The 20,580-nt window shown below is 38.8% G+C and overlaps 1 protein-coding gene across 1 annotated transcript; it reads left to right on the forward strand.

Annotated features, from left to right (window-relative positions):
* Positions 1-480: 480 nt before the first annotated feature.
* On the forward strand, positions 481-19,634 carry camk1db (calcium/calmodulin-dependent protein kinase 1Db). The gene is made up of 11 exons (XM_036576444.1): positions 481-1,800; positions 8,477-8,608; positions 13,566-13,640; positions 14,062-14,200; positions 15,202-15,328; positions 15,536-15,611; positions 15,735-15,847; positions 16,364-16,442; positions 17,039-17,126; positions 17,322-17,484; positions 18,139-19,634. Exons 1-11 carry the CDS (start codon positions 1,706-1,708, stop codon positions 18,228-18,230), a joined length of 1,179 nt encoding a protein of 392 aa, XP_036432337.1. The 5' UTR covers positions 481-1,705; the 3' UTR covers positions 18,231-19,634.
* Positions 19,635-20,580: the final 946 nt, after the last annotated feature.

Here is a 20,580-nt window from a genome sequence, read left to right on the forward strand (position 1 = left end):
TATGTTCCTCTACATTCACTGGGTCCTGTGTTCCATCTTCCATCACTGCTGTCGGAAGAAAACCTTGTATCTTGGAGAACAGTCTGGTTCCATTGACTTACATTAAAAGTAAAGGAGGTTTTTTCCTTCTCCTGTAAAGTTATCATTTTGGAGAAACGAGGTTTTTCTTCCGACAACAGCAATATGCTCCCAGTGCCCTGCATTACCTCTGGGAAACAACTCTGTTCCCATGGCCAGTGTTTCAGCTCCATGTTGTGTGGCCATTAAACAGTCTACTCTTCGTTTTCCCCTGTAGGACTTTTGATGACCCCAGGACCGTAACCATGATTTCAGCATCCTTATCATAGAATATCATATTGTGGTGTGATGTTATCATACAAGAAGCTAAGAGAATATAGAGCCCTGAAAACATACACTATATGGACAATAGTATTGGGACACCTACACATTACACCCACATGATGTTTTATAACATTCCATTCTAAATCCACAGGCATTAATATGGAGTTGCCCCCACACCCCTTTTGTCCATAGGGTAGGTAGGTCCATGATTGCAAATTAAAAGGGTGGAGACTTTTTACAATTACATCTCTCTCCAGAATCATTTGCTAACCTTATAAAGATCAGCAAAAAAAGTCTAAGAACCATTTATTTGTTATGTTGCAAGTAACCTTTCAGTGAGGTGAAATTATTCTAAGGTGGGAAAATCTTTCCTCTGTTCTGGAAGATGTATTTATTTTAGGTCACACTTTATTTTGATGGTCCCCTATAGATCTACAGATAGTTAAACTATTAACAGACTGCCTGGTGATAGTTGATTATCAAGAACATCATGGTTAAGGTTAGGTTTAGGAGTAGATGTAGGTTTTGTGTTGAGATTAGGGTTAGGGATACACTGAATAGAATCTTTCACACTCAACTTCAAGTTCAGCAGCAGTTCATAGATATTTAGTGAGGATGGCTTCATACTTTTGAATTATTTGGGATAGAAGGGATGCAGGATGCAGCATTTAGCATGATATTGGATGTTACTTAAAGACAGACTGAGCATCTGTAAAGCGTCTACAGTGCACCATCCAAATAAAGTGTTACTTTATTTTACATTTAGATTTGTGATTTAAATGGCTGTTTAGTGTTTTAGTGAACATGACTGCTTCAGAGTGATAGAGCTGCACCTGCCGCTCTCTGAAATGACGGTAGTTCTCTCGGTCAGCTCGCCTCTGTTGTCTATGCAGCAGCACACCGGCTCTCTCTGCTCTGCGGGCTCTCAGTCCGGCTGCTAGTTCTACAGCGAGACCGTCGCCTCAGCACTGGTTCACTGGTGCCCCAGAGCTCAGCCAGCCCACTGAGAGTTAAAACTAAAAATGACTCAGACATACAGGAGAGTTTCTATGTCTGTTGGGCTGGACTGCCTTCCCTCATCAGAGGCGACTCGGCGAGGCGGTATCTGCATCACTCGATTGGATTAGTCACATTTTCGGCTAGCCAGCTACGTAAGGCATCTTTATGGTGGCGTCTGTAGCGGAGTGAGCACAGCAGCAGCGGGGGCTCCGAGCAGGAGGCTCGACTGAGAACCGCCACACTTCTGTCTGCCGGGTTTAACGGTTTGTTTGTGTTCGTGCTGTAGCCGCACCCTGGGTCACAGAACGGGGGTAGCTCTCTCCTTTTTTTGTTCTACTTACGGAGTGTTATCCCTGGCGCCAACATGGCCAGGGGAAACGAAGAGTCCGTGAATGGATCTTGGAAAAAGCAAGTCGATGACATCAAGAAGATTTTTGAGTTTAAGGAGATCCTGGGAACGTGAGTAGCGTTTCTAACCACACACACAAACGCGTGTGAATATCAATTCCCCTTCTACCTGAAACGAGGTCTATGTTTGTGACCAAAACTCAGGTTCTTGTTCGAATGTTTCCGTTCCACCTTAAATGGTGCAGCAGTTACATTGCAGGCACCCGCGCAGCGTCAGGTTCCAGAACGTAACTGCTGCACTATTTAAGGTGGAACGGGAAAATTCGAACAAGAAGCTGGCGAACAGTAAACCAACTTCAGCCTGCTTTTGAAACTTCAGCATGACGCTGTCCACTGCTTAGGTTCATATGTTTCCACGGTAGACTCTGGACCTGTAGGTTATTATAACCAGTCAGACTTCTTCCTAAGAGAATGGGAGCTCTAACCCCAGGCTCTCTCTGCTGAGAGTGCTATGGCAGCTCGGCTTCTGCACACTTGAGGAATGTCAGCTCGCCATGGGCGCGAACTGGACAAGTCCCACTAGTTCAGAGAGCACTTCTGGCTGCCTTCCCTTAGTCTGTTTGGCAGTGGTTTAAAACTGAATTAGTAACGTGTTAAGCTGTTTTTATTTTCATCGTGTTTATTGAATTCCCCTTCAGGACACTTACTTACTTTATTTGCTTACAAACTCATTGAGTTCTGTTATTGTCAACATTTTTCTAGGACTAGTCTGATGTTTCACTGTCAGAGACATTAAAACTGGAAGCGTCTTGTCTACTAACTTGTGTAAGCACTGGATATAGCTTAGGAAAGCCAGTCACTGACTGTTGGTTTATTTTTCCTCTAGCTTTAATGGTTTGTTTTTATCTCCACCCATTTTAAGTGGAAGAGTTTAAATATGAACAATTTCCTCCTTTTTTTCAGTACAGTATGTTGTAGGCAACCATCAGAGAGCAGGATAAGAATCTGTGTTGTCAGTAAGTGCATTATAAAAGGTTCTTACTGTAATTTCCTCAGATCCTCAACCAATTAGTGTTTCCTTGGTCACATGTTAGTGTCTTTGTAAATAACCTAATTAAAGAGGATGTTTTCATCAGAGTGTTCCTTAAGGTTAAATGGTGAAGTTTGAGATTGTTTTTGGATGATGAATTGAATCTATAAAGTAATAGGGCCGGGCAATTAATCAGATTTTATTTTCAGTTACAATTTTGGATTCCAACCATTATGAAAATAAGGTAATCGAGATAAAATTAATATTGTGCCACGTTCTTTTTCACGATGATCCTCTGGTTTTGTTGTGTTGTAAATCCAGCACACTGCTTTGCTTAATTTTTTTGGTTGTTTTTCAGTTGAATTATACTTAAAGTTCAAGGAAATCCACTGTTAAGTTCAATAAATGTGTTATGTTTCCAAATTAGTAATCTTGTTAAATATGAGTGTTAAATGAGTAATGAGTAATCGTGGTAAATAATCCTGATCTCACTATTGACCAAAATAATCGTGATTATGAATGTTGCCCATTCAAACAGCCCTGCTGAGTGACATTCTGTCCAGCAAAGGGCTGATAACATGCGCTGCCCCTGGCCTCATTCTTCAGACACATCTGTGCAGACTGTCGAGAGAGAAAGAGACGGATGTGCCCCTACCAGACCTGCAGATACAATAGCCTCGTGCAAAAACTTAAGAACGTAAGAGTCCAGATTCATTTCCATGTCAACTTCCTGAGGATTCCAAAATAAAAAGTATGAGAAAAAATGTAGTGTGATAGTCTGAACTGGTTGACTTTAATTTTTTTAATTGAATACATTCATTTGGAGGGTTTTGCTCTCTGTTTTCATCTTCTATTGGTTCTACTTGGCCATAAATTAGTTATGAATCTGCTTTACTAACACAGTCTAGTAATCCAGAATCAATCTTTGAGGAAAGGCTCTGCAGTTACAGCAGCAGAAGTCAGTACAGTCAGTACTGCTGTGCTCTCACAGCCTGTAATCTGGCAGATTGTCAGTAAGTAACCCGTGGATCAACATCTACCCCACCACAACTACCCACACATACACAGAAAGTACCCCCAACACTGGAGCTTCCACTGTGGATTAAAACAATATTGATGGCTGAGAGGCTTTAGTTAAAGCTAAGGAAAGACTGAGATTATACCATGTTCAAGAAGATCTCTCTAAACTCACTCTGTTTAAAAAGCTCCTTTCAGAGCCTTAGAAGACTATTAAAATAAGCATTTGTTTCAGAAGTCAGTAGTTCAGTCTGTGTGATGCGAAAACCGGGTGCTGAATTAAACAAAAAGGAAATGGAAATCCGGAACAGGTTCTACCTGGATTATGTCCTGAGGATTTCCCATCCCATCTCTTATATAAGTACCCGTTAATGCGTCTTACACAAGACAGTTCATTCTGATTATTCAGCATACTGGTAGACCAGTTAGCATCATGTAACAACACACAAATAAGCATGTTTATGTTTAAATCTTGTCAAGCATGAAAAACAAAGTCATGGAGTACATTACAGTGAAAGTGTATTTTATCTTTACACTCAAAACACAAGATAGTTCCATCTGATTATTAGAATGGTGGTAAGCCATCTGGCACTGAAATAGAAGTGAATGTTTATATGATCTTCACACTCAAACCACATCTGCTTTTCCTGAACAAGGTAAAACACCACATCTCATGGGCAGCATGTGGTCATCATTTTCCTCATGTCCTGTCAAAAACATTCCCTCCAGTGGTGACTCAACAGAAACCCATTCTCAATCTGCACTGTCCCACATACACACACACAGGGCTGTCCTGCACTGCCACATACCTCTGCATTATGTTTCTCTGGATGCATATCAGAATGCATGATTTAATCCAGCAACCATTTTAGTTTAAGACCCCATAATCCTCATTATGCCTAGGATAAAGTGCTGTACTGGCATGCACCTGCCCTCGTGTGCATACAGTGTGTGTGGTATGCTTTTATTGCGGTTATTCAGCCATCGTGTTTACTGTATTTGTTGTTTTTGGTAATGACAGCAGAAGGTTGTGTTTGTACCATCGTGTGCGGTGCAAACATCAAACCGCTATGGTTTAATTGCTCATGTTTCAATTGTTCAGATTTCAGTGGGTCGCCCCAGAGCCAGTGTTTCAGCTTCACAGTAGCACAGTAAACATCCTGTTATTTGTCATAAATAAACTGAACCCTAAAAAGTGGTATATGTGGCAAAAAAAAGAGTTAAAAGTACTGGGAATTCTGGGCCGTCACCGATATTTTTTATGTACATATTTGCCAAAACCAATACGTAAACATTAATAAAAAGGAGAAATTAGGACTAAATCCATATGGCTTAGCGTTACATAGGAATGTAACATTTATTTCTGTAGTTACAAATGCTTTGTAATGAATAAAATGCAGATATTTTAGCATAGTAGCCTGTGTCACCTAGATGTTTTGCTCTTCTGCAATACAGCAAATATAAATATCAGTTGAAATATCAATGAAATCTAAACATCTCTTGATACTGATATAATTGTTAAGCAAATATCTGCTGATGCTGATGTGATTTTGGTGTTACTGTCCATCCCTGTTTGTGCATGATCAGAGACCATTGGTTCACTCTCAGAAAAAAACAAAAAATTGTACCTTTCAGGGTATAAATGCTGTCACAGGGTTCATACCTTCAAGGATATGTCTTCAGTACCTTACGTTAGGGAACATACTCGTACCATATTCCACTGAAAGTATATTTTTAAAGTTTAAAGTGGCTCTGTCTTTACTGCAGGCTTTTTATTGTATTTTCTACATAAAAAAAATAAAGTTATGAAAAGGAGTATGCCCCTTTGCTCTGGGAAAGTGAGTGTAGTCCTCCTTTAAAACTGTTTTAAGGTGCACAATTGGACATTAAAGACATTGCTGTGCCATTTAAGGTACATTTACATTGTTTGTACCTCGACTAAAATGATTGTAGTGATCCTTTTATAATGATCCTTAACGCTGTATACCTCTATATATTATTATATTTTTCAGTAAGATGGCCTGACTGCTTCAGTAACATTGCTGCTTGTAGGTTGTTGGTGCTCTAATCAGCATAGCATGTAGTGATGCACGTCTCTAGCAGAGGCACTGGAGTTCCACCGAGTGGAAACTTCCTGTGGTTTGACTGGCTTCCTTCTCACTGCAACCCAAAACAAAAGTATTATTTTTACCTGATGCAGACAAAAGGGAAACTCCTGTTGTGCTTTTTTTAAAGTAGTAGAGCAGTGACTGCCAGCTTTAGACCTTCAATAGCTTGGAAGTTTAATTAACTTCACAGTTATTTAGTGTAGTGCAAAAGGTTTTTTGGGTTGCTCCTGTAGTGCACGCTTTCATTTGGCACCTGAGGCCCAAAACAGGCCAGATTAGATATAGTCCTAGGATATGAAGGACTGATAACAGTGAATCCCTACTGACAGTGTAGTTCTGCTGAAGACAAGGCTGAACTAACACCCGGAAAACCAGCCCAGAATGTTTGTTGCTTGCACGAATCCCCTCTGAGCTGTTTGACTGCGTCTCCTCGGCTTACAAAGGGCAATTTCTATTAACCTCCTTATGTTCTCTCAAAATTCATCAGGGAGAGATTAAATCAAGCATGTGTAATGGGCTCTAATATCATTAATCCATGAATAATCATTGCTTACTCCATACTTTCTTCATGAAGCCTATTTGATGTCAGAGGAGGATCTTTGGAGTGAGACGCCAGCCAAACATATTAACCTCAGGATTAGTTGTTACTAATGTAAATATGCTGTAGGTATTAAAATGGGTCAAAATATATCCCATATAAATCATGATATTTATCCTGTTGTCTTTTAGCAACGTGATTTATTTCCAATTTTGATTATTGCCAACATAGATCTGCTTAGCTTTCTGTTGCATAAATCTGATTAGTTTTATATTGCATAGATCTGATTAGTTTCCTGGTGTTTGTGTGTGATATGTTTGTATTGCTGTTGTTACAGTGACAGCTTTTACTGTTCTTGTTGCTGTGCTGGTGAAAGCAGAAGGTGGCTAATGTATTGTGTTTGTACCCGATGACTGGATACAAGCATCAAAACAGTATGGGTGCTTCAAGATGTTTTCAGTTAGTCATCTTCCAGTTAGTCAGTATTCAGTGAGTCTTAACCCCAGTGAGTGAGCTTCCCTGGAGCACAGTGAATCTCTCTTCTGATTTCTGGACACTTCAGAGAAGATAATGCTGGGGTGACACCACTGTGGCTGGTGTAGCTTCTTTCTGCAGGGCCCGTAGGAGCCATTCTAGGAGCCTCGGATGTGTTGAACTAATATAAAGTTAAACTCCTGAATGGCCAGAACTCAAAGTCAAGTTATAATTTGAACTACACACTTCTATAACCCAAGAATAACTCAGCCAGTCTGTATTGTAGTCCATGTAGTTACTAAATAATAAGCTTGAGTATGTCCTAAAACTGGACTTTTTTCAGGGGTTAAATATTTTTTCCTGTAATTTTGTTACCAGTTTAACAAGGACACTGTTGGCACTCTGTGTGTGAAATGTTGGGATACTGTGTTGCGCTGCTAGCGAGCAATGAGGGGTGAAAGAGGAGGGGTGAGATCCTCCTGCTGTGAGAACAGTTCACACCTCTCCACAGAGACGACTGTGCTGAGATGAAAACAGTAAAACTTGTTTACTCTCCTACGAAGATGAAAATCTAGTTTGCTTTAGATATTATAAGTCATCAACATTTCCATCAAAATATATTCCATCAGTATGATTGAAGAAAATAAACATTGCATTGTTCAAACTAAGGGATCCCCAAAAGAGGCAGAAATAGCATTTCATGGCGTCTATGAAAAATGTAATAACCAGTGTAGAGATGCTTAATTATATAATACTTCTGTTTCTTAGAACACTTTTCAAACATTTTAGCTCACATACAGCTTAAATTAGGGGTGGGTGATATGGCAGAGATATCACGGTGCTTAAAGACATTCTTACGATACAGAATACGCATCATAATATTTTGACACACAGATACAATGTACTAGTGGAACCACATTTGAAAACTGCCACCAAAACCTCTGGGTACAATGATTTTTATTCAACATTTCTCATACTGTACTTCACTAAATCTAATTAAACAGGACTAATTATGCTTTCACTGTAATGCTGTTAGACTGACGATATCCACAAAGTGTTAAAAAAAATCAGTATATCGGTATCACGATAATAAAACTGATCCCAATAACAATATAATATCATCATATCGCCCACCTTTAGCTTAATTGAAAATTTTCAATGTAAAAATAATAGTTTGACTCTTTTTGAACTGCAAAACTTCAGGGTCATGATGCAGACAGACTGAGTGAACTGAGGAATGGCCAATTGGTGGGTTTGACCTGAACTCCTATGACCTTGCGCTGGTAGCTGAGTGTGTGTGTGTGTGGTGTGAGGGATTACTGGGGATTTTCAGTGACCACTAAAGGCTTAGCTACAGACTGCAAACTGCAGTTGATTTAAGAACCTGCTATGGGCAACTGATTACACACAGTAGACAGAATAGGACGTTCCTGAAGAGCCTGTTCAGAGCTGTGTGTCTCTTTACTTGGAATAGAGTTGAATGGAAATGCACTGGAATGTGCATGTAGGGTCCCCACTAGAGCCAGCAGCTTTTCTCACATCAACATGTTTCCCTTTTTGAGCTCATGCCTTTTTAAGCTCTTTCCTCTAAGTGATTTCTTTCTCCACTTCTTTTTTTAGGGGAGCATTCTCAGAAGTGGTTCTCGCTCGAGAGAGGACCACAGGGAAGATGTACGCAGTGAAATGCATCCCTAAGAAAGCTCTGAGAGGGAAGGAGAGCAGCATTGAAAATGAAATTGCTGTACTCAGGAAGTAAGTATTGCTCAACATATAGGTTCCTCTATCTGAAACAGCAGGGGAAATAGCTAAAACCATTCAGCAGTGACAAAGGTGTTTCATATTAACAGTACTCACTTTATCGAAGAGTTCAGAGAGGTTTCCTCCTCTAAGCGCAATGTCCATGCTCATCCTGTGAAATACACATATACACAAATATGCACTAGTGTTCAAAAGTGTAGAATGTGATAAGTAGGGCACTAGAAAATATTTATATAATTAGTTGGACACTAGGAAGCTGTAAATAAAAATTAAGAAGTGTTTTATGTGTCCAGAAAGAACAAGGGGAGCTGTTGAAGATTCTAAAATCACTGAGAAAGGTGTACAACATCGATAATGAAGTAATGAATATATAATATACTGTGAGGATCAATATACATTCACTGTTTGAATGTATAATAGAAACAGTATATTATTATCTTTTAATAACTTTCAGTATAATAAAAAACAGCTAAAGTATCCCTTAGCAAATAGTGTATAATATTTAAATGTATAGTGTGCAGGTCATTACAGTGATAATGTTTTTAAACTAAAAAAAACAAAATATTTTAATATATGAAGTGGATTTTGAACATTAGTACATAATCGTATTAAATACAGCTGCCATTATGTGTATGATTATGTGTATTTTAACTTCTCTTACTGGTCTCTCTCACAGTAAGAAACAGAGTCTGATGAAAACACATATTTATAGGCATTTCTATTGTTTGGACCATTTACTTGATTAATCATCACAGTAATAGGCACTCAGGCCTTTTGTTAAGTCTGTTTCCTCTTATTGAAAGTGAAATGCCAGCGTATAAGACAGACGCTAAGCAGAAGTGAAGAGTTAAGCCATTCTAACTGTTGCTTCCGCTCTTCTGTGAGTGCGAGATGAGTCAGGCTTTTTGAAGCTGCTCTCGCAGTGCCCCTACCTGTCCCCCACACCCACCTGCACCTTCTGTTAAGAGTCCGCTGCGCTGTTTGCGAGGCTGTGGTGTTCTCCCCCACACACGCACTCTCCGCCCTCAGCCGTGACTCATGCAGCCTCCTCTGCAGGCCTCGCTATTCCACACACGTATGCGTGCAAGCACGGCATGATGGTTGTCATGGTAAAAGAGGAGCAGGCGCTAAGAGCAAGGCTGCTCATGATGAGGAAGAGGGGCTTTGCAGACAGCTGGGGATCAACTGCTCAGCACTGTGTAGGGCAACAGCAGTGCAGAAGGCAAACGTAGTCATGCCTGTTGGTTAAGTTGATAAGAAGAGTATGCCTGGATAAGCTATCAGGAAGGGATGATTTGCTGAATGCATACAGCTGTGTTAATAGGACCTGAAAAGACCTGTTGTTCGCCCTGAGAGAAAGTGAAATTCATATTTACTACACAAATGGAAATACTCAGAATGTTAACTAGTAGTTTAATGTGAACAGCAAAAAATATAAATGAAGTAATTTCTTTCTGTTTTATTGGATAAAAACAGCACTGTGATGAATGCTCTTGAAAGGAAACACTATTGTTTAAAGCAGCTTTTTTCATAAGGTAGCAGCCCATTTTATCTACATATGAGCATGTTCATGCTGCCATGTTGAGAACAGAAGGCAAAGCAATCTGCAGAGTGTCTGCTGTTTTAGTAGTGCGATAGTGACATTCATTGACACTTTATTATATATGTAAGTTCATTTATATTCACATTTCTGACTTTATTTAGGGGCAGTTTTAATGCATTCATATTCAAATTTAGGTTGTTTTGTATGTGTTATGTTTTCCCCCTTGTCCCTGGTTCTCTCAGACACTGGACTCCAAGTATTTGAGCTTCACATACATTGCAGTCCGTAAGTAACCAGACAGTGACACCGTTTTTTTCTTGTGTCTCACACTAGCAATTAGGATTTGAACTAAAACTATTACATGAGGTTAAAGTACAGTACATCAGCTTTAATATTTACATTTATATTACATTTACAGCTTTAATATTTTACATTAATATTTACATTTATGGTGCTATGCAGAAGTCAGAGACCACCCTGTCCAATCAAAACAGCCATTAACTAAGATTAGATATAAGATCATTTACTTGCTTACGGAAGGGGAAAGACATAAGGATAATAAGTGAAAAAACAGGAGTTTTCAAAAGTGGAGCTCAAAAAATATTTTTAAAAAAATTAAGGCTCCTTACAACCGAACAAGAGCTGGTAGACCAATCCACAGGTTTTTCTGTGCAACTTTCAACTGTGAGAAGACAGCTTAGCACTATGAGTGTGAAAGGATGTGCAGCTGACAAAAAAAAAGAAAAGTTGTCAATCAAACAAAGAAGCTGCTGGTGTGAAAAATGGACTGGCCACTTCAGAGTCTGGACCTCAATATCACTGAATGTACTTGTGATTACTTGGATTGTAAGAAGCAGAAAATACAACCGACTTGTAAGACTGAACTTGTGAGGAAAAATATCCCTGCAGCTTTTTTTGAAAAACGTAATGCCAGTTTCCCAAAAACAAGGGAAGCTGTAGTAAAGACAGAGGGTGGAAACCTTAAATAAATATTGAAAAAATATATATTGAGTCATTGAGGCTTCTGTGTAATTCTGTTAAATATGTTTTCTTTTTTTTCTGATGCTGAAAAATAAATGACTTAATGACAATTTTGACTGGAAATGAAATAAATGAAGGATGGCCTTTGTCCTTTTCACTGTGTTTGTATTCTGCGTGGACCATCAGTATCAGACACACAGTGTCTCTCCTGATCATGCTCTACCAGGCTTGAATTGTGCACATTTTCTGTTCTTGCTTGTCTTCAGTAAGTGAAATGCATGCTCAGTGGGGTTCAGCTCAGGTGATTGTCTTGGCCACTAAAGAACATTCCATCTTTCTGGCTCTAAAATACTCCACAGTTGCATTAGCAGTACACTTCGGGTCATTGTCCTGCTGCAAGGTGAAGTACTTTTCACTGAGTTTTGAAGTATTTGGTTGGATCTGGGCAGTTACCATGCTTATCATATTATTATGTTTACCTCAAATTTATCCTGTCTGCAGTCACATCATCAATGAAGATGAGTGAATTACTTCCATTGGCAGCTGTACATGCACACACCACCATGCTTTACAAATGAGGAGGGATGCTTTCGTTTATAAGCAGTACTTTTTTTCTCCAGAATTTCCATCTCTGTTTTATCTGTTTATAAGATTTTGTAACAAAACTACAGACTCTTCTCTGATCTCACTCATTGTGACCTGACCTTTCTGTTCTTGGGGTTTTTCAGAGGTTTGCATTTTGTGGTGAAACCGCTAAGGTCATGCTGCATGCTTCTTTTCAGGGTAGTCGTTAACACCTCTACGCCTACATCCCAGAGAATGTTCTTAATCTGTTCAACAGTTTTTTTTCATAGGTATTCCGTCTGTTATTGGCATCCCTCAGTTTTTGCTTTTTGCACTTTTTTCAGTAATATTAAAGGAATATATATTTTGTTGGAAATGTGTATGATTTTCACCTTCACCTTCAAGCAGGTCAACATTTACAAAAGTAACGCTTTGCAGAACCACAGTAATGCTCTATAAATGCATTTCTAAGGCATTATATGGTACACGTAACACACAATACCTTAAAATACCCGGCATAAGCTTTTATAATTGCTCTTCAGTAGGTGTAATTACATGCATAACACTTCATAAGGCAGGAGCATGTGACTTCTAATCTATAAAGCATGATCATATCTGTTCAGTTACCAGTTAGCTAAAAGTAAATTGCTATATCACATTCACGCTATATATAAATATATTTCACTGCTTCATTTTAGCAAAGTTGACAACAACTGTTGTGATAAGCCAGGGTGTTATACAGAAAATATACCAGAACCTTGTTATAGTGCAGTACAGCATTTGTGTTTACAGTGTTGTAGTCAGTGGATATTTTAGTGCATTGTAAAATCTAATATTGTGAAGTCATATTCTCTTGTTTTATTAAGTGTTACACCTACAATTATAACTACTTATAAGCAATCACACAGGCTTGTGCCAGGCATTATAAGGTATTATGCATGCCATGTAACACCTTATAAATGCATTTATAAATCGTTATGTGTACAGGATTCATAGGAAGTGTTTTTATTGTGTTTAAATGTTATTTTTATTGCGGCTGTTGTACACGATTTTTTTTTATGTCAGGAAAGCTGCAATTGTCTATCCGTTTTATCCTGGCACAGCCGTTTTTGTAGAGAAGTGTAAATTGTTTTCACTTCAGGGGGTTCCCCCCCTCCTCTGTGTTACATTATGTCTTTAAAAAGTTTATTGATCCTACAAGAGAGATTTGTCATTTTGCTGTCTAACTATGCCAAGTCCGGAAGCAGCACAGCACTGCCTGGAGAAGTGGGGGGTTAAGTGCCGTGCCTAAGGGCACAACCAGATATACCCAGTCATTCCTGAGATTTGAACCTTCACCTTCCAGTTGCTAACTCACCTCTCCTACCACTAGCTATCAGCGCTATCAGCTACTTTACCCTTCATTTCGTCCCTCAGAGCCACCACAATGCACACACAGAGAGTCAACACTATCCTAGTTAATGTGATACCAGAGTTAGAGGGATAATATTATATTTGATTACATTGATTGAAAATATTTAAGTCGACTGCCGTTCTGTCAGCTGACTGGCTTCTAGAGTGACTGCAGAAAGAGGGTATCTTCATAGTCAGTGTTTAATTTTAAATCCAATGTAATGTAGCACAAAGCCAGGACATCAAAAACTGTGGCACTGTTCAGTTATTCACCGACTGCATGACTGCCTCTGAGTGGGACTGTAGGCAGTAGCGATATTTTAATACTTTGTAGAACTGTTTTGTCTTACTTAAGGGAAAGATGGAATGAGGAATCTGAGGAATCTGAGGAATCTGAATCAGTTTGCAGTACCACAGTACACTGGTAGACATAAATAACACCGTCTGATTATGTTATTTTTTTCTCTTCAGGATCAAGCATGAGAACATTGTTGCTCTTGAGGACATTTATGAGAGCCCCGACCACCTGTACCTCATCATGCAGCTGTGAGTAAGAGCATAATGAGAGTGGCTACTTGTGGCTCACTCTGTGCAGAAACTGCCCTTTTGCCCCAAGCATAAGACGGCTCCACTGTTCTAAAATCAACAGCAGAGCCAATCAGCATACTGATGAGTTACCAAACATCACAGAAGGAACGACTTCTGCTAGTACTTGTTCTCTCGCCTATAATGAAAGGGAATAATGTGAGCAGTTATCATGGCGTCTGCTGTTATTTTTGTCAAATGTTATATCCAGTAGATTTCAAACAGAACCAACAACAGATTGTTGCAGTCTTAGTTTCAGATATATTGGGGCCAAATCCAACTTGTGATTTGTAACGTTACATAATGCCATGTAGCATTTGTATTAGAGGGAAATTGAAGGAAGGAAATGAGTTTTCTGATTCCGCTCTGTTTTTCCCCCCAGTGTCTCTGGAGGAGAACTGTTTGATCGGATTGTGGAGAGAGGCTTTTACACAGAGCAAGATGCCAGTGATTTGATAAAACAGGTTCTGAATGCAGTCAACTACCTCCATTCTCTGGGTATAGTGCACAGAGACCTCAAGGTACGGCCTGCTTCCTTCCCCTTGCAAAAGAAGCCATCAAACATTAAGAGTTAAGAAGTAGAGACACTAAAACAAAGGCCCAATCCCATTTCACCCCTTGCCCCTACCACTTAACCCTTAGCCCTCTGTTTTGCACATTCATGTCTAGGGTATGGTGTCCTAATTTTTGTTGAGATAGAGGGTGAAGTGTTAGGGCTACATGCCCTCCAAACGGAGGTTTTTCAGAGGCACACTCCAAACGGACTGTTATGACAAAAAGAGAAAAAACAGCAGGATGGCTGCGTAAGCAACCAAAGAAACCCGTAAATGTGAGAATTTTCTCTGTTAAAAATGACGATAACCATTGCATTGTCTTTGTTTAATGTTTCAATGTATTATGGTCCTTTTCTTCATAACAAGCACAATAAATCACTAATAGTATGCTACTGTCTCATAGCTAGAATTAAGCTGAATTTCCCGTTCGACCTTAAATTGTCCGGTGTTTCTGACGCATGAAGCGCCGGAATGTAACTGCTGCTCCATTTAAGGTGGAACAGGGAAATTTGAACAAGAAGCTGCCGAATAGCTGACATCAGCTTCATATCACCAAAGAATTAGGTGTGGGCAAAAATAAATAATTATCGCACCCCCCCTCAGAAAACATATGATTCCCTAAATTTAACTGAAGACCAGCAGTGAGGTTGCTGAACTTTACCCTCCTCTGCTGTCACTACAGACTGGCAGGGTCACCTACAGAGCACCACTAGTAGCCTGTTAATGAAGTAATGTTCTTTTTATTTGAGGGTCCCATTTCGTAGAGGAAGATTTCAACAACTACCCATTGTAACTCAGTTCCAAGGGGCAAGATGACCCTTGAATACAAGTGGTAGGGGTAAAAATAAGAAATGGGATTGGGCCAAAAATTGTGAAACTTGGTAGCTGTATTAAAAAGGTAAACTTCACCTGCTGTTATTTCCTCTTCTTTGGCATTCAAGTAAACTGGATCTCTTGTCTCCTGTTAGCCAGAAAATTTGTTATACTTCAACCAAGATGAGTCCAAAATCATGATTAGCGACTTTGGCCTGTCCAAGATGGAAGGAGCCACAAATGACATCATGTCTACAGCCTGTGGAACTCCAGGATATGTTGGTAAGGTTGTCAGTCAAAACCTAGCTCTAGTTTACCAATCCTGCCATCATCCAGGATCTTCAAATATCTTCTGTCTTCATCTAAAAATTAAAAATATACCACTATTTGTCCTTTGATCAGTTTCTTCATTTAGTTGTTCACAAATGAACTGTTTTGTGTAGTCTGCTCTTTGTTTGTTCAGGAATGTTCTTTCTCCTTTATCACTAGCTCCAGAGGTTCTGGCGCAGAAGCCCTACAGTAAGGCGGTAGACTGTTGGTCTATTGGCGTGATTGCTTACATACTGTGAGTAGCCATTCTTAGTACAGTAGCCTTTTCCAAATCTTGCTGTTTATATTTTTTATTCTAGAAGAAAATACTCTCATAATCTCAGATTAAATGATATAAATAAAACATTCTTTGTCACAGGTTATGCGGCTATCCACCTTTTTATGATGAGAATGACTCCAAACTGTTTGAGCAAATCCTCAAGGCTGACTATGAGTTTGACGCACCATACTGGGATGATATCTCAGACTCAGGTGAATGGCGCTGTTAATACTGACATCTGTCTATAGCAGTGTCTCCAGCCCTGGGTCTTGGAGAGCCTAGTTCCAACCATAATTTGCTGCACCTGCTCCAGCTAATCAACCTCTTCTCAGATGTATTAGAGTTAAGTAAGGGGTAAGGCAGCTTATTGGATACAGGATGGAACTAAATTCTGCAGGAAGGTAGCTCTTCAGGTAAAGTGTTGGAGACCATTGATCTACAGTTTGTGCGACACAGGGACATGTATGATGCACTACTTCTGTTGGAAAAAAAAGAATTCTAAACAATCTTATTTCATAATTGTAACTCATTCCTAATATTTTCTCCGTCTTTCTCTATATTTGATGGGCTTAAATTACTTCCCACCAAAAAAAATCTTAATTTAAGGGTGCCTGCACACACCCTGTGCAGCATTTTTCATCTGTAAAGTTAATTTGTAAAAATTCCTGACTGCTGTCATGAGTTTTCCTGTAACCATGTATAACTAAATGTAAACTGGTGTCTGACAGCCAAAGATTTCATCAGTAATTTGATGCAGAAGAATCCAGAGAAGAGGTTCACATGTGATGAGGCTCTTCAGCATCCTTGGTTAGTATTGCTTTCTATAACAAAAAAAGGCACACACAATAGACGTGTTTACTGTGGTGTAAGATTAAATTGGAATGCATTGGAGCCCAAACAGATAAATTTTGCAGTCTGATTCATTTTTCAGTTATTATTGAGGATTGCCAGGGTTGTAATCAAATTCAGTGTGTAACAGTTACAGACAAGGCAGTAAGGCCCAATAGCTTTATATTCATAAATTGAATTTTATATTGGTAGTATTGGTTTTCACTATGGGAGTGACAATATATAAATCTGGAAAAAATATATACCGAAATAGATAAATGCAGAAATACATTTTTATGTGCATGTTTGCATCTGTTAAAAAAATTCTCACAATTTGTTTAATTATTCATTATACTTTATTTTTGCGTTCATTCATTTATTTCAGCATATATTTCTATATAGATTTTCTTTTTTTTTACATTTACATTTTTTTACTTATTGCAGTTTTGTGTCATGAATATTACATTTAAATTTCCACATTTATATCTTCAAAAATATATATATAGATTGTTTGATTTTCTTTATGTTTACTCTTCAGAAGTATCATGCTAATTTTTTCCACCCCTCAACTTTAGGATAGCTGGAGACACTGCCCTTCGTAAGAATATCCATGAGTCTGTCAGCCGGCAGATGAAGAAGAACTTTGCTAAAGCCAAATGGAGAGTGAGTAACATCTCTCTGGTTCAAACTGATTTCTGTACTTGATTTCTGGTAATGGCAGAAGGAAGAACAAGAAATTGAGGCCAGTATAATTTAGTCTACAGTCTGTAACACAGTGCCATATGTAGTCTACAGCACAGATATTGCAATATACTTTTGGAAGTGAGATTATAACTGTCAAAACTCCCTCTTTTACAGCAAGCCTTTAACGCTGCAGCGGTGATCCGACATATGAAGCGTCTACAGCTGGGCAGCAGTTTAGGCAGCAGTATTGACTCCACCCAACACAGAAACCAGAACCAAACCCCCATGCCTATCAAGAGCCAGTCTGTCGATGTATCCTCCATCAGCCGTAATGACTGTAAGCTAATATAAATTCATAGTTTTTTCTCAATCTGTATTTAAGTTAAATGACCCATCCGTGCAGTGAAACACCACATACACATTAGTGACACACACACACTAGAGGGCAGTGAGCACACTTGCCCAGAGCGGTGGGCAGCCCTATCTGCAGTGCCCAGGGAGCAATTGGGGGTTAGGTGCCTTGCTCAAGGGCACTTCAGTCATGTACTGTTAGCTCAGGGGATTGAACCAGCAACCTTCCGGTCACAAGGCTGGTTCCCTGACCTCCAGCCCATGACTGCCCCCATTTTTTATGTTTTTCAATTGACATAAAATATAGCTTAAAGGTTGTGATAGTTGTTTAACATTGAAGTGGTATTATAATTATGTACACTTGTTTAAGTGGTTTCTGACATGCTGTTGTCTATAAAAATGAACAAAACAACAAACAAATTCAGGCTTGAAAGTGGCTGCTGGTTATCTGTACAATGTACTTTTGTTCATTTTTGTAGATGTTTTGGGTGAAATACATTTTGAGTAATGGAATATTGTGTGTTATTTTTTATCATATGATATATATCAAAAATATCATATTTATATATCATTTTCATCATATGATGTAATTATTACATTATATAAATCGTTGACTGAAGATTGTATTATTTTTATGTAGTTGCATCCCAGAGAGGCTCGAACACGGGGGCAAAGGAGAAGCGATGTACGAGGCCTTCCACCGTCACCACCATCATCACTGGATCCAAGTGATGCCACCTTTTTAGAGGACCATTTGAAGACCACAGCACCTTCAGACTTTGAACACACTCTCTCCACTTCCATTGGTCATGTCTTCTCTCCACCCTGATCAGCCTGTGATCTCGCAGCTGTCAGTCAGTAGCACAGTCTTCACCCTTCGCTGTGCCAGAAGGCACCATGTCCTCCTGCATGAGGAGTTCAAACACATGGTGTGAAGAGAGACTCTTGCTGATGAAAGCTGCTGTTGACTTATGTGGCACCTGTTTTCTGTTGTGGAGCTGAGTTTGACTGATGTGACTCGTTCATGTGATGCACTATGGCATTAATATGGAGATAATGGACTATTAAAGCTGCTTTTAGTTTGAAATTATGAAGGAAAACCATAAAGTACATAAATGATGTATATACATAGAATTATTAGATGGTCTGTTTATTTCAGCTAGTTCTGTGTTTCTTACATTATGATTGGACAACAAAACAGAGCAGCATTTTCCACTAAAAACCAAATGAGATGTTAGATGATCACATGCAGCAAAGGTTCAGATTGAGTTTTTTCCAGTACTGGGCCTGCATGTTAAGGTAATACAGGTTTGTAATTGGTCACACCATCGACTGCAACCCAGTAATGAAGCAGTACTATAACATACAAACTGAAAAGAAAATGCTATTTATTGATTTTTTTAAAGGACGTCAAACTTCATGTATACATGACAGTGGTAATTCATTTATTTGTAAGTGAAACTGTATGAATATCAAACCATATAACTAGAGCATGCATCCATCCTAGGCACCAAAGCGTTGTACTGTAAAGACTGTAGAGTGACTGAAGTGATACTTCCTCTTACGGTGTTGTTTGTGCTATCAATTTTGGTAAACGAGACACTGGACTATCATTTATTTTTTCACCTGTGCACAAGTCACTGAGTAGCATAGAGCTTGTAGTGTAGTGCTGAAAGATGCAGTTTGATTTTGTCCCTGTGTGTGGGTATTGGTGAAGTGTGATGTGTTTGATGATGTAAGATTCTTGGTATGAAATGTTACCTGGAGTGGACCAGTTTATTTTTTCATGTACTCTGGATTATTTTTGACTTGCTTGAAATAGTTACTATTGTATTTTTCCATGTTACTGAAATTTATAAATGCTCTCAGGAGGACCTCTGAGAATGGTTGGCAGTAATTCAGTAGATACAGCTTTGTATAATATTCAGTTCTTTTAATGTCAGATTAATGGATTGTATGAGGGGAAAAACACTGAAAACCTGTTACCACAAGAATATATTCCATATGCCACAAGGTCTATTTTGGACTGCATTTTGATGCATCATCCTTCACTGAGAGACGAAGAAAGAGATGAGCAGATTTGTCTGAGGAATAAAATAAGTGTTACAAACCCAGTTCCAAAAAAGTCAGGACAGTATGTGAAATGCTAATAAAAACAAAAAAAAAAGAAAGTGTCCAGCCTGTATTAAATTGAAAACAACACAAAAACATGACGACGATATTTGATGATGAACTTTGTTGTTTGTTTATTGTAAACATATGCTCAATCCAAATTTGATGCATGCAAGACGTTCTAAATAAGTTGCATGTTCACAGCTGTTTCACATCTAATTTTTCCTTTTAATAACACTTAATTGTTTTGGTACTGAAGACACTAATTGATCTGGTTTTGAAAGAGGAATTTTTTGCTATTCTTTCATCATACAAGCCTTAAGTTGTGCAACCATTCTTGGTCTTATTTTGCATTTCGTTGTGCAGCATTTTCAATGGAAAATAGGTCTGGACTGTAGGCAGACCAGTCTAGCACCTGCACTCTATGATTGCTCAGCCATGTGTGCCAGTAACACATGCAGAATGTGGCTTTGTGTTGTCAGGTCGAAGTAAACATAGATGTCTTTAAAAAACTAAGTATGTGTATTTCAGCATTAGATGTGCCCACAAGTTACCCATGACATGGGATCCTAACAGTTACTATTGCTACTGTACGTTGTATGGACTTAAATATGACTTTGGGAAAGATGAAAAACAGATCACTCCTGGTGTGCTTACAGTCTTCGTAGAAGTGTTCTGAATTTAGCAGCTAGGTGCAGCTTCTTTCATTCACATCCCAACACAGAGAGAGGCTTGTACTGCTTCTGCTTCCCACATTCAGTACTTATTTATTTCATTCTAGTGTTGAACTGTTTTCATCACTCAAAAGGAAAAAAAGAACGCTATATAACTGGATATGGTATTTTATTTAATTGATGTACCATTTTACATTCAATCTCAACATAGATAGAGTAAGAATAACTTGCTCCTTGTCAGAATGCAATCCGCTGAGTTCAATACGTACGTTTGACTAGACTAAAAAAATGCAGTT

Source organism: Colossoma macropomum, unplaced genomic scaffold (genome assembly GCF_904425465.1).
Source record: "Colossoma macropomum unplaced genomic scaffold, Colossoma_macropomum, whole genome shotgun sequence".
In the NCBI taxonomy this organism is placed as follows: domain Eukaryota; kingdom Metazoa; phylum Chordata; class Actinopteri; order Characiformes; family Serrasalmidae; genus Colossoma; species Colossoma macropomum.

Excerpts from the sequence above, each read along its gene's own strand:
- camk1db (XM_036576444.1), top strand. The coding sequence starts at position 1,706 with ATGGCCAGGGGAAACGAAGAGTCCGTGAATGGATCTTGGAAAAAGCAA. Across the intron at positions 8,609-13,565 it reads GAAATTGCTGTACTCAGGAA|GATCAAGCATGAGAACATTG; the intron begins GTAAGTATTGCT and ends TTTTCTCTTCAG. Across the intron at positions 17,127-17,321 it reads TTGCTAAAGCCAAATGGAGA|CAAGCCTTTAACGCTGCAGC; the intron begins GTGAGTAACATC and ends CCTCTTTTACAG.